Source organism: Botrytis porri (assembly GCF_014898465.1).
Source record: "Botrytis porri strain MUCL 3234 chromosome Unknown BPOR_023, whole genome shotgun sequence".
NCBI lineage: Eukaryota > Fungi > Ascomycota > Leotiomycetes > Helotiales > Sclerotiniaceae > Botrytis > Botrytis porri.
Window position 1 is genome coordinate 68,696 of NW_024066097.1, and position 25,258 is coordinate 93,953.

The window sequence follows — 25,258 nt, forward strand, 5'->3', positions numbered from 1 at the left end:
AAGGTCCAAGTCATTGAGATCTATCTCACTTTGCCGACAAATTCCCTTGATTTGTCTGAGCACAAACACTGATGCAAAGTCTGAAGCAGTCAATCGGCGTACTCGGAAATTTAAAAGACGCTGAGAGTTTTTTCACTCATTCAGCACATCATATGACACATGGCGATAAAATTCTTCATTTTCGGGTCCCATGTACTTGCAACAAACAGACACTCATTCATTATTATCATCCTTTACTAAATTCAAGCTCCTCTGTTCCCAACCCCTTCAAAATAGCACGAGATCCCGTACAATCCCCGGAGCTCCAACTACCTAGTATCATGGGGAGTGCGCGTTGTACACATTGTACAAGTGGCAGTGGGAGTGCAGGCATAGAGGGTTCATTGTCTGGCTCTAACACAACCTTTGCATCATATTACCATCTAAGCATCAGAAGAGCCTGGGAGTGCACATACAGAGGATCAATTGTCTGGTTTTGATATTAAATTCGAGCCATTACTATATAAGTACTGGTCTATTGTCTGGTTCTATCACAATATTTGAAGTATGATTGTCCCAACATACATCGTGCAGTCATTCTCACACTTTCATGTTACTATATAATCATACGGTTTAGTCTAGGAAAGAGACCCTACGCCACACCAAAGCTTTCTGTCAAAACCTCAGCACGATGATTTTCTCGCAGGCTTTAAGATATCTCAGGAACTGATTTGTCCAACATTTCCGACAAACACCACAAGCACCGCGCAGTAACTATGATTCGTTAGTGTATACACTGACACGTCAATGGAAATATTTACGCAGCGGCAGCGGCAATGATTTCATGTCGTTTCGCTCGAGTGAAAGCCGACAATACACCCGAAAACATTAGTGTGAAAATCAGAAGCAACGCTATGAGGACCCCAATGAGTGGTCTTGAAGTGTTGAGATTACTTATAAACCACAGTAGAAAAACTGGCACGATCAACAGCACTAAGACGGCCGCCAGTATTATCAATGTAACCACCACGTTGACGCGCTCGGGACTTGAGAGAATGATATTTGAATCTTTTGAATCTGTTTTTTGTTGAAGTTCCTGGCTGAGAGGTCAGTAGAGTTCGTCACCATGATTATGCCGCAGGTCAAACCGTGGTAGAGAATATATACTGCAATGCAAGTCAGTGGTCTAAGTACTCATATATATCCGCTGGTAATACTCACTCTGGTCGCTTTACAAGGTAGGAGCTGTGGTATTCCTTCGATTTTCGTATCTAACCATGTGTTTTCTCGACCAGGCTTGAGGGTGATGAGGTCGTCCCGCTTGGCTATGTAATCTTGATCTCGCGCACACAGACACACTTTGTAGTCAAGGTAATTCTTGACCCGAAGGTAATCGCTTGTCATTGGTCGATCGAAGTTCGCGAATGTTTGTGCGAAAGTTAACATTTCAGCTACAATAAATCGCCGAATATCAGTTACATTTGTTTCAGGTGTAGCGATGGATATGGCTTACCGTACTCCTTCATATTTCTCTGCATCATAGCAAGAAGATTTTTATAATCCTCACTCTCAGCGTGGGCTCTCTCGCGAGAGTAATTTCGATCAGGATACTTAGTTTCGAATAACTCATCCAGATGAGCTAGTTGCAATTCAAGAGCTCGCAATTCGTCTTGCTTGTCGAGGAGAAGTCGTGCTTGTAAATGGCCGAACCTCCGGTACATCATAAATTCCTCTTTACAGGCAATTACCTCTGCCAATCGAGGGTATCCATCAGGACGCAAGTCGACTAGGCATATGATCAGCCCTGGGCCATAGCTATGATATACCGCTAAGCTTACTGATATGCGACGTGAATTCCGCCGGCGGCTTTCTCTTCTTTAATCCTCGAAGATAAGCCAAATATCGCTCCGTCTTTTGATCAGGTTTTGTACGCTCAAATTCCTCCTGTGTCATACCATCAGGCTTAATCGGCAGCAAGCTTACCGGGTCCAGGCTAGCAGGCGAACAAAAATCATCGAATTGACTCGTGGCTTCACCTTTCTCCATTGAGTCTTGATCATTGATATCAACCGACATCGTTGAAGTATCTGTACTGGGGAGAAAACGTTCGAGTTTTTGACGAGGTGCGAGGAAGGCTGGTTTTAATAGTAGACCTTTCAACGGTGCAATCTTCGAATAAGCACCCGAAGCCACAATGCGTGTACCTCGTATTTTCAAGGCTTGTACTATCATCGCTAAGGCATGTCATACAATACTAGGACATGTCTGTCCAATACATTGACTTGTTCACGGGTTTGTGCATGGTTCGGTAAAGTCAACGATATCTATTGGTCATAAGCCATCTAAGTACTACGGAAAACCAGAAACCCAAGCATCATTGTTTGCTATTGTGCTAAAGGCCGAGACTGGTTTTGGCTTGGTCAGAGCATATCCGGGAACGGACCGGCATCGTTGTCGTTTGCCATTCGCAAGTGCGGCTCGTGAACTCTCTGTTCTGTTCCATCAATCAATCTAACTCGATACGTAAATCTGATATCCACTACGGAAGAACCATTTACTATTTGTTCGCTATTTTTCACCCCATTGCTCACAACTCTGCATAGTGTCTCCTCTCTGATCATAACCCTATCTCCTGGCCGATATGACGGAGCAGAAGGGCGCTAAAAATCGTCAGTCATGTGTCCGTTTTGAATTGGGTTGAGGCAGCTTCTACGTTTGGTAAATCGATATCCCCACTATTAGAGGGCCTACAGCAATCGGAACGGAAAAACTTCTTCATTGTGGTATTATTTTTGGCAATAAACCCTATGAATTCTTCTTTGACGATTAGAGACTATGGGAGGGGGAGATTAAGCTCCAAGTTATGGGCTGAATGACCACTTTCTTGGATATCAAGATCGTATTAAACTGTCACAGTCTATCTAATTCTATGTACTATGAGGCCCGCAAAGATATTACTGGTCGAAGAATCTGTATGGAGACAGTAGAAAGCTCTACACTTCTGATATCGATCCACGAGTGTCTAGAAATCTGTTGAGTGGATGTGAATGAGATCCTTAAACTTGGGTACGTTGACCTTGCTTTTATATGTGGATGAAGAAGATTAAACTCTTAGGAGTCATGCAGTTTTCAGAGTTTGACGTTCAATCTGTATCTTCAAAGTATCATGTCCAGCACTTGTGAATAAATATGAAGGTTATGAATCATAATAAAAAAGGTATTCATTCAAAATGAACATGGAAGCTAGTGACTTCTAGATGTTCTGAGACCTCGATTTCTTCAAAGCAAGAATCTTCTCCGGGCTGGAGTGAAAAATTATGGAATTGATAAGATGAATAGATTCTTTCAATTTTTGCGACATCCATTGCCTACTCATCCCCGAAACACATCCGCTATCATATTAAGATTTCACGCCATCACACATACTTAACCCTTATCATTCCCACATATTCATCTCATCAATACCAATTCGCTGACTGACAGAAGTTTGCTTTCACGTCTCATTCGAATCATCACCAGTCACACATTTCCAAGCTCGCTAAACCCCTATGATCTTAATTGACGATCTGATGTATGGAAACATCAAACATATCTTTCGGATTTGAAATTTATTGCTATTGGTGAATATTCTGTCGCTTTCATGTGGAGCTTTGGTTTCTGATGTGTGGGTTTATCAATTCCGTATAGTTGTTGTTTAGAGTCAATTTAGTGATTAAAATAATTTCGGTACCCGATATATGATATGATATCATCATTTGAGATACTTTCAACACTTAATAATTTAATATTCAAGATAATTCCAATATCTAAAATGCATTCAATATCCAAAATTATTTCAAAATTTGAAATGATCTCAATGTCCATTAGGTATTGGATGTTGAACTGTGGTCCGGACTATCAGATACTTGTAGTATACAAAAAGGTCCTTTTGAAAGCTCGGCGTGCTAATACTTTCTCAAGCTCTCAAACATTGACAAGTTACTCTCAGTAAGAGGATTTACTAATAATAAGACTATTGATGACGAATCATTCATTTTATTGCTCGTTCTAAGAAGCTAAAACCATGCAAAACACACGCAAAATATCATCCTGTCGTTCCCTGAATCATGTTTCCATTCATTCTCCCACAAGACCACCCTTAACTTGTCAGGAGTATCTCTCCTACAATTTCAATATTCTCAACAGATAAGACAAGACAAGAACAGCACAATATCTACATTTTTTAACGTATGGATTATCAAAGCAGGGGAGATATAACTTACGCAGCGGCTGCAGCTAGAACCTCGTGACGTTTCGCGCGGGTAAAGAGCGATATAACTGCAGAGAAGATGAAGGTAAAGGGCAGGAGAATGGCCAGGATCATAGCAATGTTGGCGGAGTTTGGAACTAACATTTAGCACAGATACCAAAGAATGCAAATCGGTATGACGAAAAGTGCAAGGACTGTGGACAGGAGAACAAGTGAAGCTATTGCATCGACGCGATCAGGGTCGGAGAGGAAGATTTTCGTAGTCTCGGGGTTTGTTTTCTGTCGTAATTCCTGATTGAAAGGGTGATTAGCAAGTGTCTCGTTTTATTTTGCATCAATTTCTCAATTGTAAGACGAACTGTAGTACAGAATATATGCTATATCAAGGTGTCAGTAAAGTTCCACACATCAGCGATACAAGTCAACTCACGCGTCAAGCAGCATGGAAAGCGTGGCGGTATCTGTTCAATAAGCGTATCCAATCAAGTGTTATCTCTAGTAGGCTTGAGAGTGATTAGGTCATCTTGTTGCAAGATCTATTGCTGCTTGTCGCCACAGAGAGGCGCTTTCCTTTTGAAGTAGGCCTTTAATTGCAGATAATCCGCTGCCCTGGGTTTATCAAATCTTGCTAGGGTTCGAGCATGCGTCAAAAGCTGAGCTAAAGTAGAACAATTATCAAATCAATTCTTCCATTGAAGATCAAATAATACTTACCATATTCATTGTATTTCTTTTCAATTTCGACCACAATATTCTTGTGATCATCATCTATAGCATTGCAAGTATCATGAGAACGAAGCCTTGCTGGCTCGTTCCTTCCATAATACCGATCTATATGGTAGAGCCGATCTTCCAACACTCGCATTTCCTCTTGTTTATTGAGCAGAAGCCGTGTTTGCAAAAAGCCAAAACGTCGATAAATCATGGATTGTTCATCACTATTGATGACCGCCGCGAGCTGAGGATAACCCTCAGCATGCCGCTCGACTGGATTTGTATCAGTACGGTGCTCATTTATCAAATTTGGCTCCTTGAACTTACTTGCGGGGATCATAATGTGTTCTGATGACTTCCTATCCTTGATTCCACGGAGTTATTGCAGGAAGTGTTCGGTTTTTTCATCCGGACATCTTTGCTTGAATTGTTCGTCCGTGATACCATCGGGTCTTATTGGCAATAATGAGTTAGAGTCGAGAAAGATAGTTACTTCACGCCCAGGATCTTTCTTCTCCATGGTTACGTCGACCTCGCGTGGTGGTGAGGTACTCATATTGAGTGTTTTGAGACTTGAGTTAAGTCGGGTACCCTACTTTCTGGCCACCCCTCTTTTGAGCCATTCGTTTACACCAAAAATCGCTTTTTTAGCTTATTAATATCTTTTTTATTTATGAATAGAATCTATTGAAAATTTATGTATATATAAATCAGATCATTTTAGGCTTATGCTGAAAATTTCAGATTTTTAGGATTTTTCTGGATGGAGATCTGAAGCTTTAAAATATTGATTTTTTTAATTTATATGAGAATTACATATACATTTGAAATCAATTTTAAATCTTTAATAACTTTTTAATCATGATTTATAAAAAGAAATTGATTATTTTTTTGAAGGTTTTAAACTTGAATTGATAGTTGTAAAGATATAACTTAAGTAGGGAAAAATAATCCCTACAATTTCGAAAATACTCTTATAAATAGTTATTAATTGGAAATTTTCTAATTTTTTGAATCTTTTATATTATGAATAATATAAATGTATAATAAAAATTTATAATTTATTTTTAATAATTTTTAATAAAAAGTTATTAAAGATTTTTTAAAAAAGTAAAATTTATATGTAATTCCTATACAAATTAAAAAATCAACATTTTGAAGATTTAGATCTCCACCCAGAAAAATCCTAAAAATCTGAAATTTGCAGCATAAGCTTAAAATCGTCTGAATTATATATATATATATATTTTCAATAAATTCTATTCATAAATAAAAAAGTTTTTTTGCTAATTTTGGTGGTGAAAGGTGGCTCAAAACAGGGGTGGCCAGAAAGTCGAGTACTCAACTTATTGTTTTGAGTGAAGATTTGATTTATTGTTTGTACTTCAATTGTTATGTGAAATTTCTGGACTTAAAGACAAGTATGGCTGATTTCTGAGGAGGTTGGGAGTCATCGTTGCTTATGAGTCACTATGAGCCTATGATTTCGTGGTGAATTGAGAGCAAATATTGGCCTCGAACAGATGAGGCTATGTAAATAGCATCTCGATAACATCAAAGGAAGATTACACAAATATGTTGCAATCCACACGGATGTATACATTATCATATCGTGTGGAATGAACATTATCCCATCTTTGTGTCTGTGCTGGTGTAACTCGTTTTGCTAGCTCGTTTTCAAAATGATCGAAGCTCACGATAATTAAAAATTGACTCGCTCCCAGGCAACTGATAATGGTGCTGTGCATGCATATTACTTCAACGCCGGGCATACAACCATCCCTGAATGACGGTTACAGAAAATTTATTGGGAGCAATATCATCATGATTCACCTTCACACAGTCGTGACCGTTGCTAAAGATCTCCTCATGGTTCTCAAAATTGCCATCACGTCGTTGGCAACAATACCAATGTATTTGACTTGTGGATTCCTTGAAACTCTCTTCAAGTTAATAAATATCCACCTCACATCACCTCCAGATACGACTCGAATACCGGACATTCATATATTCGTCCTCGCATGATATTCACTTGACAATAAATTATTTACGGTTAGGTTGCATCAATCTATCTGACACACTATCAAGTGTTCGTTGAGCCTGTCCGATCCACAATCGGATTAGGATACGCCCTCTCAACCAAATCCGCCTCCGCCACCGGCCTATCCGAAACACGCGATTGCGTCTCCCCATAATGCATATATCGCACAAAGTACGTGTGCCAATGGTACCGACTCGTCGCGTTCTCAGCAACTACGATTCTCTCGCGCTGGCTTTCCCCGGCGAGATTAGGACCAGAAACCACAACTGCATCGGCAAAATTGTTTTCTCCGCGGATCCACATGACGTGCGATGAGACGCATATTTTCGCGTCGGGACAGCGTTCTCCTTTGTAGATTAGGGTGGGATTCTGTGTTGGTTAGGTCTGTTGTGTATTGGATGACTGGAGTGGGGTACCTCTGCATTTTTTTGGTTGTAGGCAAGTAGTTTTTCGCGGGGCGTCCTTCTTCTTCGCACTGGTGGCATGTCTGTTATTCTAGTGTTTATTTCCTGTTTTCTACTCTGAAATTGTGCCCCTAAATTTATGCGCTGAAGAGATATCAAAGTGCAAGTCAAATGCTAGTAGCTTCAAGACAGATTAGATTTGCGAAAATGATATTGATGGTACAAAGTCCGGCGGGTGGGGGAGGGCAATATATATCGATCAAGTCTCCCTTGGCTGCTTCCCACCCATTGATCAATGACTCCCTCACATGGATCAGAGCAGTGTTTGCCAATCACGACTCGGCTTTGACGTTGGTCTTACGATCACAAGTCAGTAAGGCTACAAGTGCTTATGGTACAGGAGGTCGATAAGTCATTCTCATTAGAAAACGCATGCCAAGAGAATAGTTTGATCGAACTTTATGTCATGAATCTTGGATAGATGACTTTCGTACATCACAATTTGACTATGTACTGATCAATTAGCTATACATCTTAATACATGATATGGCTTTGAATGATCGCCCAATTTGAGAGCTTCAATTTCTGTCTCGCATGTTGTCTGTCCATTAACTTAATATCACATCCCCTATGGTGACAGATTCCGTACTTAACGAAGTAATCGCTTTGTTGATACAATAAAATCTTTAATACTTTAATACTATATGGAATAAATTGTTTCTATTTTATTAATCTAATTAAACTTCTTTATTATATATGATAAAGTTTACTCTAATTAATAAGGTCTTAATGAAATTGTTAGATTTCAAAAGTTTTATTAAAAACTTTAACCTGAGACAATAATAGTTTGATATATTTTCAATCCCCTTTCCCTTCTCCCTTTTGAAGTCTTTTTTTCGAGTCTATAAGGATTATATTAATTTTTATACTATAAATAAACCAAGAAATAAGCAATAGAGTTACTTATATACTAATATAATAGTATAAAGCTTTTAATAATTAGTAGTAATATAGTATATATAGTATAAAGATTTTCGAGATGAATTTGAATTCTTATTACAATTTAATTATACATGTGTAAGTGTTACAACGGATTAGTAACAGGCTGTAGAATCACTGACTTATAGGCTATAATGGTATTATAGGCCTCAGTGATTCAGCTGCAGTATACCGGGGGACACTAGGCACCCAAGGAAAGCCTCAGGCATGTATATAGTATTAGTTATAGAATACACTGAATCATAGGACATGGTTCCTAGGACAGTAGGGTCCTAAGAAGAATAAGCAATACAGGACACAGTAAGCAAGAGAGGTCTTGCTAGGATTAGTAAGCTCCCAAGGGATTAGCCCTAGGACAGGAAATAAGACAGGACGACAAGACTCACGGGACTAGTATCACGTGATGGACCATCCCATCAGTCCCACCGATTATTATCAATGGGATCAGTGGGATCCCACTACGCCCACTACTCTCAGTGAGTGGGATCGATGGGATCGCAGAGTGCAAAGGTCTATATAAGGGAAAGGGTTTCCTTACATGTAGAGCTTCGTGCTCAAGAACAATCATTAATTCCATTACTATAGTTACGAGAATTGCAACCAGTTACCAACCTTATTGAATTCCTACTTGAAGTTTAGTCTAAACCACCTCGAGAGATCTCTAGCCACTTCCACGTGACCCTAGAGGCAGCTCCCGTAACAGTAAGAAAGGAGTAAAATTCTTGTATATATAATATATTCTATATTTTTAGTATAATGATAAAGCTTATTAATAAAGAATAGTTCGAAAGTAAATTAGCCTACTCTCCTTTAACTTCGCTTAATATCTTTCGTTTATTTATTTAATCTCCCCCTCTTTAATCTTCTCCTTGACCTTTTCCTTCTAATCTCTATACATATACTCTTTCGTTCACCTGTCCTGTAAATTTAATATTCAAAAATACTAAGATCTTAAAGGCCTTTCAGAGTCCTTACTTTCTTTTTTCCTATTAAAATTTAATAATAACGGGTCTCAAAATGAACTGATTGATTATATTTGTTATTAATAAAACGTGTGCTTCGTTTATAACGAAAATAATATTAATATTGTAATATATGTCTTGAAAATTTGTATGAGGATCTATATTGAAATTCTTTTCGTCTGGAGTATAAACTTTACCACCACAGGGATCGGTAAGTATACAGTTCCGATAGAATTGATATTTCTATAATCAAGAAGGCTATACCTACAATTCACAAACATCACAGGGCTATAATCTCATTCTTTTCCCAAATATATTACACCCATGACATTCCGACCAAATCACACTGTAGCCCACACAGTCTCTAATCACTCTGTTCTGAAACCGAGAAGTCAACGATATCCCATTCTAATATCTATCTAAGTAATGCAGCTACCCGTCTTAACACTCTAATTCCCTCAAACACATCTCAGGCACTTCAATAAGATTTATCTCCCTCGGCTCCCTCATCGCATCCCTCGCATCCCTCGCATCCACATACTTAATACAATAAGTATGCCAAATATATCTCTCAACGCCCAGTATCCTCATCACTCGACAGCAAAGAATGGGGCCCTCGGTAATACGTGCTTGAAAAATTCTCACATCCCCATCGTCATCGCATGAGTAATACCATACTTGAGAGCCGAGATGGAATTCGGCACCCGGGATGCGTAGACCGTTGTAGATGAGGTTGGGATTCTGGGGTTGGGTTATTGGGATTTCTTTGGATGGGATTGATGGCTATGGAATGAAGTATGCTTACTCTTGCGTTGCCTTTGTTGTAGTTGGATAGGGTTTGTAGAGCTTTCGATTCGCTTACCATGGTTTTTTTGGGGCGTGTTTTTGTTTGGTGAAAGGAGATAGTGTGTTTTATCGCTTATGCTCGGATTGAAGACTGGGTTTACCGCGAAGGTTATTGGCTGAAGCTATCTTTGGATATGAAAATGGCAGCAAAGAGTGATATGGATGTCTACAACAATATCAATGATCTAAGTGAAGTTAAGTAGAAGGATCTGTTGCTCGAATTACAAGAGATTGGAGTCACAGAGGGGAATATACATTTACAAAGGGGTGGCTATTCGAACAATATTCCTGCTAGGTTCCGAACAGCCCCTCTTGATGACAACGAGATATGAATGGAAGTTTTACCGGAGGGGTTTTCTATAGAGAATGAGAAATTACAAATGACACGGATATGACATAGTACCAACAATTGATCAACTCACGGTCACAGTCACGGTTCTCAAAGATAGTAATAGCATTCATTCAGTAGTACGAATAAAGATCCTGAATATTAAATCTCAATTTTAGGAAGCAATACAATAGTAGGTTAATTGTGGGAGAGATAAATCTGAGGGTAATTGGTCAAATTAAGAGATCTTTACAATAGGGGGTTGTTTTGTAGGTATGCGTATCAGATATAGACCCACAACATGAACAACATAGACAACATCATACAACGATGAAATGTATGGCTGAGTACTCTTTTGGGTTGAGGGAGAGCGATTCATACGCATTCCCATTACATTATCAAGTCCAGCTCTCTACCTCCAAAACCTTTCTACACTATTCGTTTTCAAAAGGCTAGATTTTCTATGAAAACATACCTACTCATTTTTTCCACTCAAATGTTTAACTCCGTGACTCCGATCATTGAAGCATCTATGATCAGGATTCTCTACGCTATTCACATAGAAATCCGTAATATCAGCAGGCTCTTGTGTTTGATTCACAAACGCGCCTTGGTCTCGTGTTAATGTTTGTATGAGAAGAGTTCAGCTAACGTAGTACCGATAGTGGAAGTCCTGATTGTTAATATTGTATTCTGTCTAAAGAGCTAGCTATGTACAGGAAGAAGCAATCCTTGTATTTTGAGCTAGCCATCTCGCTTAGTGTACTACATCAGCCTAATGACTTGAGGTCATTCACCTATGTCCATACAACTGGGCAGTCATTACAAACAGATCTGTTGATGTCAAATTAGTTTCTAAGCGATCAAATCCCTCATTCCGTGGGATGAAAACCCTAATCTATATAATGCACACGTTACAGGCTTTAGTGTAAGAATGACTTTTCGTTCAAATTTAGGATTATCAAAGGGAGGTTGTGAAGACTGTTCCTTTTTACATCTCTTGTGCCAGGCTGAAAATTTAATAGCAAAGTCCAATCCATAAAACGACTCCGGTGGCCCTCCAGCCATGACTCCTGTCGGTAAACCTCCAGCTCCATCACCACTCTACGATCCATTCGCAGGCATTGTATTCGAGGTGAACACTGTTGTTTATTGGACTAATCCCACAAACCTAATTTGGCCACAATCGGTACCTATCTCGATTCGTGCCACGATTTTGAGGAAGTATGAAAAATGCGTTGTTTCTGCATCTTCTCCTGTATGTGTTAATGAAGCACGGAGAATTACCGAGGCGAATGCCAGCGAGGTGGAAGACTGGTATGATATCATGTTATTTAGTGGCGCTACAAGGTATAGAGTCAGTGGCAGAGAGTTGAGTTGGCATCCAGTATCGGAATGGTCAGAGAAAGGTCAATAGTTTGTTAGCTTTGAAGATAATAATAATCACAGGAATCTTGCTTCTATGCTGCATCGTCCCGTCCCCATGTGAACACCTGAGCACAGCCATACTTAGGGACCAAATATGTACAGCCTAATCCTCTTCTCATGAATTTCAAAACCTCTTCTTTCAAAATCTGCACAATCTTGCTCTCAAGACCCCATAGTCTCATCAAGTGTATGCTTCCATGGACTTTGTCCTACAAGATCTGATTTAAGAAAAAATTATTACAAGTGAAGTAGAATAATTGACGTTTTGTTTAGACAAAAGAATGATCAAACTCCCTGAGTTACTTTAAAATTCATAATACTCATTAAGATAACAAACACTGCCTACCTCTCTGCCTCCCATTGAGTTGTTTGTTAATCAAGTAAAATCGATATTATATACACTTTAACCACTCTATGGCACCTGGTAGACACACACAACCCATAATATGACTTCCCATGATTTTATTAACAATCCGTCCATGCGTAGAGTGGTTGTAGTCATCATGCAGTTTGGGAGTTAGGAAGGACATGATGATAGAAGTTTGGTTCCTGAATGGGGATTGATAGTGATGTGCTCACAACATCTTTTGTAGTACGGAGTCAATCTTCAAACTCCAAACAATTCACCATTGTGATATTTAAGCCATTCGCTTATATAAGAGGGAAATTAGAAGCCAAGTGATTAGAGGTAAAAGTAACATAATCCTTTATTCACTAGAAACTCGTTAAATTGCTCTTAGGCTCACGAGAAATTGTAAAAACAGAGAGCACCGAATCTTTCCAGACCAAATAAAAAAAGTATCATGTCGCGTCGACCGCAAACTCCTTTCATGGAGACCCTCTTTTCCCATTCATCAGGAAGTGGTCCCTCGGCTGTTCGTTATACCCTCCATTTATCTAATACCTTGTGTCTAGATAAAAACCACAGCTAAAAGACTACAGGTTCCACAATCCGCGCAAGCATTCAAAACAGGCGACATACTCTTTTGGACCGGCCACAAAGGAATTACACCTCCCCCGTCACCACCACCACAATCATCTTCCTCTTCTTCGCCTCCGTCAACCAACAACTCAAACGATGATGCTAAAATCCGTGTCACTGTGGTTAGGAAACACGAAACCGTTATTGCGGCGCCACGTTCACACAGAGGAGCAAATTTGAACGGAGCTTCGATTACCAGTACCAGTAGAATTATCACACCCGAAGAAGTTAGCGTGTTTTATGATATACGAATCGAAGCGGAGACGAGCGTCCAAAGGGTCAATGGGAAGGAGTTAAGATGGCTTTGTGCGGTTGAGTAGAGGATGCAAATGCGGAATGGCAATATTGATTGGTCCAATTCTGTATAAGAATCGTATGCTTTGGACATATTGGCCAGGTTTGGAGCAATAAAAATGGTTGATTTTGATGTTAATCTTGAAAGTTTATATTCTTGACCATTGTGATTTTTATATTATGATATGACTGCTCCATCAAATGCTATCACGAGGTTTAATCATAGATATGTTGTATGAAATTAAGTTGATAATAAAAGCAATTTCAATCTCTATTAGGGTTGAATATTCCAAAGCTTTTGATTGTTAGACTACAGTCCTGACTGCTAGACACCCTGATAATATCGTCGGCATCAGTTCAAATAGTCTCTCAAATCATCTCCATACAGCTCAGGTGTACAGTTTAGACTGCGATTGCCATCAAGAAGTCCTAGATCTAGGCTCAACTTCCTCGGAGATTGCTGCTGTGATGAGATATGAGTGTCCCCAAGCAATTTTGAAGTGAATCACTTATATGTTTGCACTTCCAGCTAGTGATTCAGAGTTGTGAGTTTGTAAATAGTTACTAATAATGCGTTTTGCAGACACAGTGAATACCAAGCGATCCAAAATCGAAACAATCTTCAATTATATAAGTCATCACTTGCTGTGTAGACAAGAAGATGCCGTAACAGAAGATCAATATTTACTTATTTCGACAAAATACTAGTCAAATGCTATCCTCTTCAAATATCACTAGAAAATTCCAATTCTAATTACATGAAAAATATCACAGTCGGGATCTCACGCCATGATTCCAAACTCTAATGAAAAACCCTTGATGGGCAATTCCTGCTCTAATTGCTCTGATGACACATCTGTTCTTCCATCCGTCCCTCTCCCCCCTACTCACTCGCGAAACCTCAACTAACGAACTTCAGGATCCTACAAAAGTAATATTCAAGAAAGGCAGTCGTGTTCATTGGACCGGAAAAGGAGAAATATCAACGGCACCCACGTCTGACATTCAGATTGCACCGGAAACTAGCAATGTTACTATAGACCGAGACTCGACATCGGAAATTCATTTGAACATTGGTGCTTCCGTTGAGGATGCTAAATTGGTTACCGTTACCGTGAGATCGGAGCGCATAAGAGAGGAAATTTGTCCTGAAGAAGGGCGTGGAAATTTCAACATTAGGTGTTATTATATGATAAAGTTAAAGAATGGGGATTTGAAGAAGGTTGAAGAGGGACAGCTAAGTAGGATAGCAAAGGATCGATAAGGCTCAGTTGAATTTTGGCACACTTTCCATATACTATAATATGGATTGATATCTCAGAGCAAATCATAATTCCACGTTGTGCAGTTTGAAGTGGTAGATTCTGAAGCACCAAAGTCATTAGCTGACAATCGATTCATTCTTTAAACAATACATTGCTGATTTTTCAACCACTTCATCAAGATCGATTATCAATTTTAGTATGCCACGACTGATAAATATAGCTGAGTACATGGAAGGATCATATTTAAATCAAAGAAGAACCCCGATGATCCCGAGAAATCAAATAACCATCAGAATGTCCACTACATACAATCAATCCAAGACCACTCTCAAGAGCCTCTTTCAGATCATCGCTAGAATCTCCCAACTCAGCACAAATATCCCAATTTCAAGTATCCTGATCTCTCGAAGATGATTCTTCCCTAGCAAAAACCCTCAAATTTTCCTCCCTAGCCCTGCTCATCACCATATCACTAGTCGAGAATGGAGGAGCCCCAACGATGTACTCAAATCCCTGAGGACCTTCCATTCGGTTCGTTCGTATTATGACGTATATGTAATGGCCATTGGTAATCCATTGTGCGTGGTCTCCAGGGAGATAGGGCGGAGGTAAGCTTGGGAGCGCACTGTTCGACATAGTGATGTGGTATGTTGTCTTGTTGTTTTTAAGACTTTGTCTGATTTCTTTGATTTGAATTGGTTTCAAAACCATGTAGGATATGGATGGAATCTTTGAGATTATGGGCGTAGAACTCTTATTCTTATATGGGAGGAAGATGAACGAGCACATATCTGTACACATGACTCAAATTTCCAAACACCGGACTCAAAATTCGGCGTTTGTGGAAACATTGTCATCAGACCTTCATCACCAATAGCAATACATACATCAGCATGTAAACGTTAGTCACTATCCTCGAATTAGACTCACATTGATGATAGAATTCTTCATTATTGTGTAAATTTGCAGGCAAGACACACGCTCCATCAGAAATGTTTGCTCGCATACTTTGGAATATTTGAAATATCACAGAAAGGGGAAATCGCGTAGGAATTTTGTATCACTCCCTCTTTCCCAAATCCCAATTTAAACTCACATGAATTGCATCTAGGCTACTGCTCCCGGGTTATTTAGAAAATGAGACACCACGTTGCAGGCATCTTCGCCTTTTTCTCATGGTCATGAAGAATTGGTATCGTCACATTAGTATCTGACCAAATAACGTTTGTCGACCGCCCTTCTCGTCCGATTATAAATGGAATGGCACAACTCATATGACCGGTAGCTAACCCCGGGGATACCGCATTAGTTATATGATCTCTTCCTTCGGATACCTGTTGTTCCCCGGAAAGATGGTACTTCAAAAGAGGAACACTGTCTAAGAGATCACTTGGGAAGCATAATTGCTTTGTAAAATTGATGTGATTTGAGAGATCCAAAGTCCCTAGGATATCAAAACTGCATACACATAAACCCTGACATCAATTCAAACTATGATACAACATATGATACAACATTCGTACATGTCCCAACAGTAGGATCAAAACCTCCCTGTCAATCGCCATCTAGTATCTCGCTTCAAGCGCCAACGTCTAATTCTTAAGAATCTCATGTTGGCTTGGTGTCGAATATGCTTCGCCGCATCTGGATAAGGGAACATGTTTGTCCCTGGTAGACAATCATCAATCTCAGCTATTGCCTCTTCCAAGCTCAGGGGATTCAGAATTCGCGCTTGTCGATTCGCTTTAACAGTGGATCTTCCCGGTCCATAAAGAATGATCAAACGATTAACAACTGCTCTCCTGATCGCATATGGTTCGATCTCTACGCCCATGTGGTGGAGTTCTCGCAAAAGTACAATGCCGCTCGTGATATTATATGTTACTTTATTACTCGCGCGTAAAAGACCTTGAGCCTTTGGTAATGGGCTCGCTAACGCTCGTTGAAAACCCCATTCCACAATGGCTCTTTGCAGACTGGGTGGGAAGAGACGCTTAAGAGGATGTTGATGGTGCCAAGTAGGAACTAGATCATCTGGAAGTTGCGTGCGATCTCGAATTCGTAGATGGTTTACACCAGGTAGAAGATCGTGATTTTTTGAGCCATACCAGGAAGCTAAAAACATGCACAAGTTGTGTAACTCTTTTTCGCGGCCAAGCATGCCTAGTCGCCGAATGATTTCAGTCCAATGATGTACTGGAACTGATGAGCCGGATGTCATGATTCCCGTTAAAATCTTGGTAGCCACAGATATATCATCGAAGTTATTGTGCTTGAGATCCATTACTGGTCGCCGACCGCGTCGACGTGGTCGTAAGAGTTGCCGCAGAATACAGGATATTGAAGTCAGTTTAACCGGTATACGATTTATCCGCATATCGGATAATGTCTTCAGCACAGCGTTCCATTGGTGTCTGATAACGCAAATTCTAAGGTGTATGTTGTAAACGTCAAAATCAGGGGTTCTACTCCCGACTAATCGTATGGCCATCGCTTGTCGGAATTCGATTATCTGTTCTTTGGCTGCATACGAAGCCAAGAGTTTCTCTTGGAGTATCCAGTCATCAAGTGCTGCAGGATGCTGGTCGCTGTTCACCAATGCGTTCACTAATTCTTGATTTCCCTCTCTCGCAAAGAATTCCACGGCCTTGACAAACTTCGACTGACCAGGAGATATACCAAGATCTGCAAGCTGATTGAGCCTCTTAATGATAGCTTTGATATCCGGATTCCGCAGAGCAATAGATTGAAATGATAAGGGCCCAATCTCTTTAACTCCCAGTGCGTGAATGGATTGTATAGATACATCTAATGGTACCCAAGTTGTAGCAAGCCATCGAGCTCCCAATTCATCATCATATTTTTTAGGTTTAATATGAAAGACTTCACCATGAATAAGATTCATCATCTCTCTAGATATACTTTGAGTGTCTTTAAGCTCATACTCTAGACCAGGAGGTATGGATATCCCTGCATGTACCAAGCTGCGGGCGACCCGAAGAGCCAAAGGGCTTCTGAATTTTGTCAGGAGTCGAATCAGATCTTCTGTAGGTCTCGCAGTTTTGGGAAAGTCTTTTTTCCGAAAAAGCGAGAAGTGCCATTTATATGCAGATGAGTATTTTTCTCGATGATATAATGGTACCATGATGCTCGAATATGATACATGAAATCTACTTCCTTCATAAATCTTCCGCAGAGCTTCGATATCTCCCCCGAGGGTAATTACTCTGAAACATAATTTTTCGAAAGCTTTAGTCTCTGGTGAATGATGCACCATTAATCTTCGATGCCATTGAAATGCTTCGGCGCCTCTGTTATTCATTAAAAGATGATACATGAGTCTCATGTAAAGTCCATTCCAACGTTGACCGGTTTGTTGCAGTAGGCCATCCGCATATCGAATAATGCTTTCAAGCACAGCTTTATCTTCTAGGCCTAGATCTAAAAAGGCCCTCCACATTGTCCAAGATGCCAAACCTTCGACTGGCAATTGGATGTTCCTAGTGATTATTGCTTCCCAGATCATCCTCACTCCCTCACTGCCATAAATTCGTTGCCTGTATACTAAGAGCACCGCCCAAAGTTCAATGTCTTTCTCATAAATCGGGTTATCGACTAATCGTAGTGCGCCTTCCCGAGCCCTTTCGGATACACGCGATTCATATTCAAGTTCCCCAGGTGTGAAGTAATTTTTCCATTTTTTGTGTTTTTGTGTAGTCATCGATTTCGTATCGGCATGAGGCATGACTGTGTTGGAGCCATTCGAGGCTCTTTTCGAAACCACATGCCGTACAGTTGGTTGGGCGGTAACAAGGCTATCATGTTGCGAGTCATACTGATTGGCAGTCTCAAGCCCAATGCTGGCACTTCCGTAGTTTCGATTGCATCTCTTACCAGCACAATCATATTGAATGTTGGCGGACGGCGGGGTATTCGATGCGTGTACTAGATATCGAAGGAGATTCAATGATGAATATCTAGAGATGAGTCGTTGTAACGCAGGGCGCATTATGATGCGCCGTCCCTTGAGATTTCGGTCAGATACTTATACAGATCCATCACTGCCATAGAAAGTATCGCATGCTTTTCATTAAAGCTTACAAGTTAGTTGAGCATTGTCGTTCTTCAAAATATTTTGGGGCTGCTTGGGAAGTTGAAAATGCTTAGTCATAAACACTAGCGCGGCTTTGAATCCGAGCTTCCTGCGAATTCAACATCGAACCACTTCCTCGAATACCCCAAACAAACCGCATTAACGCCTCAAATACAGACACAATGGCTGGGTAAGTGACACTCCTCAATCTTGACAGGACCGCGATACATGTTGAGGGGTTGCTGAGATCATGGTCACACCCGACTCCACCCTTCACCGAACCTGCGAGAAATTGTTGCAAGACCATTTACTGACTCTATCAACCTAATAGCTACAAACTCCGCGAGAACCGCGTTCCTTACTACCAGGCGCTCTTCCAAGAAGGTGCTAAGAAGCACATTCGTCAATGGAACCAAGTACGTGAACTGCTCTCCATTCCCAGGCATGGGGGTGGGGATAGAAAATACCCACGGCTATAATGAAGGACAATTCTGACAAGTTATGCAGACTTCTCGCAGCAAGTTCATGCTCTACCCATACTACGTCGCTCTCTGGGGAGGTTTCGCCGGTATGTATAGCATTCCTTGAGAGGCAGGAACGGCTTGACTGATGTTGGAATTACAGGATCTATGTACATGATGTCGAGAATGGTTTTGGGACACAAGACTTGGTTCGGAAAGGGATAGAGGTTGCGAGTGAAACGATAGACTATGTGGATGCTTGGGATCTCGAGGGGCGCGGCGGTGTACATTGAAGTCAAAGAATAGATCAATTCATTATACCTCGATTACTTGACGACAAACCCCCATGGAAATGCAACACCTTACTGGCCTCAATGAGATATGTACTCCCTCAGTCCCATATCAGAAAAATCATTGTGCGAAGAGTCATTCTATATTTCAAGGTTTTTATGAAGTTTCCTTTTCAAATTTTCGTCTAATCATCTCATTTCGTGGAGAGATGACACTACTTCACAATAATACTTAGTCCTCTCGTCTTATATCACAAGTGTGTGAGATTATCAAGTTTAACATTGGCTGCATATGTTTCTGAGCGTGCTTGGCCTCATGTCGCATCGTCAAAACTGTTCAATATTTTCATGATGTTACGATTCATGCAAAAGTTTCTTCTCGTTGGGAGGCAGATGACGACGAGCGGTTATATACTTCCTAGTAAGTAAAAGGCTTTTCGGTCAATGTCTCCACCGTTCATACACAGTGCTACATTTGAAGTCCATCTGAGTTTAATCGTTGAGTCACATGATCCGATGATTAGTTCCACGCTACTATTAGAACAGCCCAGAAGCTAGATACATTAGATTGTACACTATGCATAGTAATCTGATGTAAATTGCACAGATTTTTCTCAGAAATCTTGTTTTCTGGAATATAAATACCAAAAGGAACTTCCTCATGACTTCCAGACCCCTTCTTGAAGATTCAAGAATTCCCAGATTGTATAATCTATTACAGCGAGAGAGAAACAACACCCCTTTTTACGACATCAATGATATTCGCAAAAAATATTGATATCACGGTTTTCTCACTGGCTCTGAACATAACTCTAAGCTAAGCTAACAATAAGCTAAGTAAAGATTCTTTTTAGAATGTACTAATAATCCCCATCTCGTTCCTCATATAAATTGCCCTTCCCATACACACCATTACCATTGTCGTTTCCATCTTTCAAAAATCACACACGATATCATAGACATTTCTCATCATATATTTCTGTTCCAATCATCCTCATCTTCCTCAACCAGAAATTAGATCACAAAGATCTTACTAACCACTTTAAGTATTTCTATATTGTGAACATGAATCAACAGAATGAGCCGCTCCTCACCATTCACGATCTCCTAGCGCGCGTGAAGCCAGAGCTACGACGTGCCAATCTACCGATCACCATCCGAATTGTCACCTATGCCGTCGCTATCCGTGATTTGATGAGGCGCTCATACTTAGATGAGCCGGTGGCTTCTTTAATAAGGCCGAGTGGTATACGCCAGGGGGCGGTCAAGCCTTATTTTTGGCAGGCATTGATTACAATTCTGCTTATACAGCACGCTTTGGCAATTGCATTTTGGTTGTGTGCATTTAGCTTGCATATGCCCGAACGAACTCCCTATTAATTTCTAATGCTAACGAATATAACCACTTAGTTTCATGCATGTCATGCTCTGCATTCCAATCCTCTTTCTGCCCACATCACTTATGCAAGATTGCGAGAAGAGCTTCTACATTATTTCGTGGATCATCACTGCCATTATGTTGCCAAGTCGTATCGGTTGCAGATTGGTGCAATGGAGGCGCTTGAAAAGATGGCTAGAAATGTCTCTAGAGAGGTACGCCGTCTAAGATTGATGCCAAGATGAATTTTTATCTGATTTCTTCTCTATCAATTAACTTTCATCTCGGCTGGTTTGTTTGCACTGTGAACGAACTTCTTATGATCTCAAACCGGACTTGAATAGCTAAAATAGAACTATCTTTTACGTCTCGAATTTTGTGATGTCTCGACCCAGAATTCCTTTCATTTTTTCCAAAACTCGCTTCCCTTCTTCACTCTCCTCTGATGCATAGGCCACTATAAGTCGGTGTTACGGGAGCTGCCTCTAGGGTCACGTGGAAGTGTCTAGAGATCTCTCGAGGTGGTTTAGACTAGACTTCAAGTAGGAATTCAATAAGGTTGGTAACTGGTTGCAATTCTCGTAACTATAGTAATGAAACTAATGATTGTTCTTGAGCACGAAGCTCTATATTGTAATGAAATCCCATTCCCTTATATAGACCTTCGTTCTCTGTTGTCCCACTGCTTCCCACTGTGTCCCACTGGGCCTTACTCAGTGGGACTCAGTGGGACACCTTGGTCAGGTGATATTTTAATCAATCTAGTCATGTGACGACCTCGGTCGTAACACTATCCCCTTCTTATCCTAGCGCTTGCCCCAAGCGTTCATAAAGTAAGCTTCCCCACTCAGGAGTTCGCTCTCTCTAATGCTTTTGCTTTCTCATTATGCCAGCCATTCGTTCTGAAAAATCTGCTAGCAGTCGAAAAAACATTTATTTTCGTTCCAAAGAAAAAGGAATCATTATGCCGTTTAGGTGTAGTCGTTGTGTTGATAAAAATCTGGAATGTAGGGTTCTTCCTAATAGTTCTCGTTGTGGTGAATGCGCCAAAAGCGTAGGAAGTGGTGACTGTAACGTTTATGGTCATTCTGCTGGTAACTGGGCTCGCGTGGAGCGTGAAGAAGCTCGTCTTGAAGCGGAGGAAGAAGCTGCTGCAAAACTGGAGCAAGAAGCTTTTGCTCGTCGAATGAGAATTCGTAGGCAACAAAAGATTCTTCGTGAAAAGGCGGGTAAGATGTTGCAACATGACTTGCATACCATCGAGGCCCTTGAGGAATTTGAAGCCGAGGAACAACGATTGGAAAATGAACGTCTAGAAAAGGAGAAGGAACAAGCTTCTAGTTCCTCCGTTGTTGCTGGTGACGATTCTTTCGATTTTGGTTCTTCTTTGGATCCTTCGATCCTTGCTTCAATGGATTCTCCTTCTTTCTGGGCAGATCCGGGTATTGTTGATGGAATGCCTCCAACTTCTCAGGGCAGTTGAGGTTTTCTTTCGGTTCCCATGAGTTTTCGGTATGTGGATAATCTAACCATTTGATCAAGTATTTGACTATGCCTCTGACGTATTTGCAGTCTAGTATTGTTTCGACATCGTATATGGCGTTTGGATTGACTGGTTCAATTTCTGTAAATGGCGCGTTTGGCGCTCCTGGTGGTGCTGGTTCGAGCAAGGATATGTGGAATACTGGGTGGATATTCATTGTGTCTGGTAATTTCAATCGATAATTAACTGTTCCTATTACCTTATCAATCTTGAATGGTCCTAGTTTCCTGTGGTCTAGTTTATTGCTTGGTCTCTTAGTTTCGATGTTTCGTCGTAGCAGATAAACTTTATCCCCCTCTTTAAGCGTAGGTTCCATACTACGTTTCGTATTGTAGTACGCTGCTGTTCTGGATGATATGAATCTTAGATCGAGAGCAAGCTGCTCTTGTAAATCCTTTAATTGTTCGACTTGTATTATTGCTGATTCGGCATTAACCTTCTGTGGTATCGGTGTTTGGTATGCTTTAGGATTAAACCCAAAGTTCGCGTGTGCTGGTGTAATCTTTGTAGTTTCCGATTCCGATGTGTTATATGCGAATTGTGCCATAGGTAATAGCTCTACCCAATTGTCCTGTCGATAATTTATGTAGCATCTAAGATATGCTTCCATTGTCTGATTGGTCCTTTCTGTCTGACCATCTGTTTGTGGGTGGAAAGATGTCGATAACTTTCTCTTGATACCCATAAGTGCTAATAAGGTAGTCCAGAATTTCGAGGTAAAGAGCTTGTCTCTGTCCGAGATTATCTCATCTGGTACTCCATGTATGCTTACTATAACCCTAAAGAATACATATGCTAGTTGCTTAGCAGTCTATGTTTCTTTGAATGGTATCATGTATGCAAATTTTGTCAATCTGTCTACTACGTTGAGTATTGCGTCGTACTCAACTCCTATAGTAGGGTCTTTCGAGAGTGGTAGTTTGACCACAAAGTCCCATGTAATGGACTTCCATGGCTGAGAAGGCATGTCTGGGGTCTGGAGCTGACCATACGGAGCGTGTCTAGAGGACTTATTCCGTATGCAGGTATCGCAATTTCCAACAACTTCTTCAACTATCGTTCTCATTCGTGGGAAGTAACTGATTTCCCGTAATCTTGCGAATGTTCTCGCAATTCCCTGATGTCCATGTGCCGGCAACCCGTGTTGTTCCGTCACGAATTCCTTAGTCATTCGACTAGGAATGTATACTTTTCCGTGGAAGTATATGATCTCGTTTTCTATCGTGAATCCTGGTTCTATTGTCTTGCGTATGCGTATAGCTGTAGCATCCTTGTCGTAATGTGATTGGATTTGACTCCTGAGATGGTTGTCTTCCAATATATGAGTAGCTGCAAGCTGTGGTGCATTGTAAACCAGTGATTCGCCTTCTTTCTTGAATATAGCGTACGATTCGTACGACTTATTTTCTTGATATCCTGGTTTTCGGCTAAGAGCGTCGGCTCTAGCGTTTTCTGATCCTTTGACATATGAAATCTTAAAATTGTAGTTGGCCATGGTTTCCGACCATCTGACCTGTCGTCTGTTTAACTGCTTCGTTGTGGTGAAGTAAACCAAGTTCTTATGATCCGTATACACCTGTACTGTGTATTTTGATCCTTCCAAATATACTCGCCATTCTCTAAATGCGTCGACTATCGCCAGTAATTCTTTGTCATATATTTCGTAGTTCAATTCGGCTGGTGATAGCTTTCGAGAGTAGAATGCGATTGGTTGCTATTTCTCATTTTGACCTGGTTGGCTCAACACTGCGCCTATAGCAAAATCTGAGGAGTCCGTTTCCACTATGATTTGCTTCTCAGGATCGAATGTCAACAGTATTGGCTCCTCGGCCACTGCCTGTTTGAGCGTTTCGAAGGACTCCTGCGCCTTGGCGGTCCATTCGAAGCTTCCTTGATCTTTTCTGGTTAACGTGGTTAAGGGTGTAGTAATCCCTGAATAACCCTTGATGAATCTTCTGTAGAAGTTGACAAATCCCAAGAAGGACTGTACTTCTTTGATTGTGGTTGGCTGCCTCCATTCGAGCACTGCCTTAACCTTGTCTTTGCTCATCTTGAGCCCTTGGCTTGATACGGTGAATCCTAGAAACTCTGTTTCTGTGACGTGGAATTCACATTTGCTTAGTTTGCATAGCAAATCAACTTTAGCCAAACATTCGAGGATGTTGCTGACGTCTTTGACGTGTTGAACTTCGTTGTTTGAATATACTAGAATGTCGTCTAAGTAGCATATACAACAAGTGTCCAAATATTGTGACAGCACATTATTCATAAGCCTCATAAATGTTGCTGGTGCATTGGTTAGCCCAAATGGCATAACCTGGTATTCGTATAGCCCGTATCTGGTTTTGAAAGCGGTTTTCCATTCTTCGCCTTCTTTTATTCTAATCAAGTGGTAGCCATTGCGTAAGTCCATCTTGGTGAATATCGTTGCTCCGCCTAATCGATCTCTTAGTTCCGTAGCTAATGGAAGTGGATATCGATCCTTTTTGGTAAGCGCATTGAGCTTTCTGTAGTCCACAACTAGTCTCTTAGTACCATCTTTCTTGGCTACCCACATAGTTGGACTTGCCACTTGGGACGTGGATTCCCTGATCCATCCCTTGGCCAAATTGTCATTGATATATTCCCTGAGCGTCTTTAGCTCATCGGCCGACATTGAATAAATTGGGGTGTGCACAGGCATCTTGCCTTCCTCCAATATTATTTCATGATCCCATGGCTTGTGTTCTGGTAAAGCCTCATGGATCCCTGGTTCTTTGAAAACATGTTCGTATTTCTTGTACTGTTCTGGTATCATAGGCTCCTTTGCCTTAATTGCGATTTCGTGCCGTGTCGTTGGCTTCTGCATTTGTAGAGGAGGTGTACTGTCCTTCGCTCTTAATGAAGGACCCTGGACTGGGTGTCCTACGTCGCCGGTGTTGTTCGCGTTCAACTCTCCTTGGCGCGTGTTACGTCTCGCGGACGCCTTGAACGTGTCGTCGTGACCGTTCTTGCACTGATCA

General features: G+C 40.8%; 12 protein-coding genes across 12 annotated transcripts; 5 read left to right on the top strand and 7 right to left on the bottom strand.

Moving 5' to 3' along the window:
- Nucleotides 1–796: 796 nt before the first annotated feature.
- On the bottom strand, nt 797–2,211 carry EAF01_011610 (uncharacterized protein; the record flags this gene model as incomplete). The annotated part of the gene is made up of 5 exons (XM_038919868.1): nt 797–1,075; nt 1,128–1,145; nt 1,201–1,430; nt 1,493–1,765; nt 1,818–2,211. 5 exons carry the CDS (start codon nt 2,209–2,211, stop codon nt 797–799), a joined length of 1,194 nt encoding a protein of 397 aa, XP_038764572.1.
- Nucleotides 2,212–2,399: 188 nt separating this feature from the next.
- On the bottom strand, nt 2,400–2,758 carry EAF01_011611 (uncharacterized protein; the record flags this gene model as incomplete). The annotated part of the gene is made up of 2 exons (XM_038919869.1): nt 2,400–2,639; nt 2,693–2,758. 2 exons carry the CDS (start codon nt 2,756–2,758, stop codon nt 2,400–2,402), a joined length of 306 nt encoding a protein of 101 aa, XP_038764573.1.
- Nucleotides 2,759–4,764: 2,006 nt separating this feature from the next.
- EAF01_011612 (uncharacterized protein) lies at nt 4,765–5,498 on the bottom strand (the record flags this gene model as incomplete). The annotated part of the gene is made up of 3 exons (XM_038919870.1): nt 4,765–4,886; nt 4,943–5,215; nt 5,357–5,498. The coding sequence occupies 3 exons, from the start codon at nt 5,496–5,498 to the stop codon at nt 4,765–4,767; spliced, it is 537 nt and encodes a 178-aa protein (XP_038764574.1).
- Nucleotides 5,499–7,025: 1,527 nt separating this feature from the next.
- EAF01_011613 (uncharacterized protein) lies at nt 7,026–7,468 on the bottom strand (the record flags this gene model as incomplete). The annotated part of the gene is made up of 2 exons (XM_038919871.1): nt 7,026–7,352; nt 7,400–7,468. The coding sequence occupies 2 exons, from the start codon at nt 7,466–7,468 to the stop codon at nt 7,026–7,028; spliced, it is 396 nt and encodes a 131-aa protein (XP_038764575.1).
- A 2,321-nt stretch (nt 7,469–9,789) lies between these two features.
- EAF01_011614 (uncharacterized protein) lies at nt 9,790–10,213 on the bottom strand (the record flags this gene model as incomplete). The annotated part of the gene is made up of 2 exons (XM_038919872.1): nt 9,790–10,089; nt 10,154–10,213. The coding sequence occupies 2 exons, from the start codon at nt 10,211–10,213 to the stop codon at nt 9,790–9,792; spliced, it is 360 nt and encodes a 119-aa protein (XP_038764576.1).
- Nucleotides 10,214–11,588: 1,375 nt separating this feature from the next.
- EAF01_011615 (uncharacterized protein) lies at nt 11,589–11,939 on the top strand (the record flags this gene model as incomplete). The annotated part of the gene is made up of 1 exon (XM_038919873.1): nt 11,589–11,939. The coding sequence occupies one exon, from the start codon at nt 11,589–11,591 to the stop codon at nt 11,937–11,939; it is 351 nt and encodes a 116-aa protein (XP_038764577.1).
- Nucleotides 11,940–12,753: 814 nt separating this feature from the next.
- On the top strand, nt 12,754–13,252 carry EAF01_011616 (uncharacterized protein; the record flags this gene model as incomplete). The annotated part of the gene is made up of 2 exons (XM_038919874.1): nt 12,754–12,825; nt 12,893–13,252. 2 exons carry the CDS (start codon nt 12,754–12,756, stop codon nt 13,250–13,252), a joined length of 432 nt encoding a protein of 143 aa, XP_038764578.1.
- Nucleotides 13,253–14,015: 763 nt separating this feature from the next.
- On the top strand, nt 14,016–14,490 carry EAF01_011617 (uncharacterized protein; the record flags this gene model as incomplete). The annotated part of the gene is made up of 2 exons (XM_038919875.1): nt 14,016–14,084; nt 14,146–14,490. The coding sequence occupies 2 exons, from the start codon at nt 14,016–14,018 to the stop codon at nt 14,488–14,490; spliced, it is 414 nt and encodes a 137-aa protein (XP_038764579.1).
- Nucleotides 14,491–14,878: 388 nt separating this feature from the next.
- On the bottom strand, nt 14,879–15,127 carry EAF01_011618 (uncharacterized protein; the record flags this gene model as incomplete). Its single annotated transcript, XM_038919876.1, has 1 exon — nt 14,879–15,127. The coding sequence occupies one exon, from the start codon at nt 15,125–15,127 to the stop codon at nt 14,879–14,881; it is 249 nt and encodes an 82-aa protein (XP_038764580.1).
- Nucleotides 15,128–16,031: 904 nt separating this feature from the next.
- Nucleotides 16,032–18,500, bottom strand: EAF01_011619 (uncharacterized protein; the record flags this gene model as incomplete). Its single annotated transcript, XM_038919877.1, has 1 exon — nt 16,032–18,500. The coding sequence occupies one exon, from the start codon at nt 18,498–18,500 to the stop codon at nt 16,032–16,034; it is 2,469 nt and encodes an 822-aa protein (XP_038764581.1).
- A 266-nt stretch (nt 18,501–18,766) lies between these two features.
- On the top strand, nt 18,767–19,270 carry EAF01_011620 (uncharacterized protein; the record flags this gene model as incomplete). The annotated part of the gene is made up of 4 exons (XM_038919878.1): nt 18,767–18,774; nt 18,916–19,000; nt 19,092–19,152; nt 19,209–19,270. The coding sequence occupies 4 exons, from the start codon at nt 18,767–18,769 to the stop codon at nt 19,268–19,270; spliced, it is 216 nt and encodes a 71-aa protein (XP_038764582.1).
- A 1,130-nt stretch (nt 19,271–20,400) lies between these two features.
- Nucleotides 20,401–20,958, top strand: EAF01_011621 (uncharacterized protein; the record flags this gene model as incomplete). Its single annotated transcript, XM_038919879.1, has 2 exons — nt 20,401–20,687; nt 20,746–20,958. The coding sequence occupies 2 exons, from the start codon at nt 20,401–20,403 to the stop codon at nt 20,939–20,941; spliced, it is 483 nt and encodes a 160-aa protein (XP_038764583.1). The 3' UTR covers nt 20,942–20,958.
- Nucleotides 20,959–25,258: the final 4,300 nt, after the last annotated feature.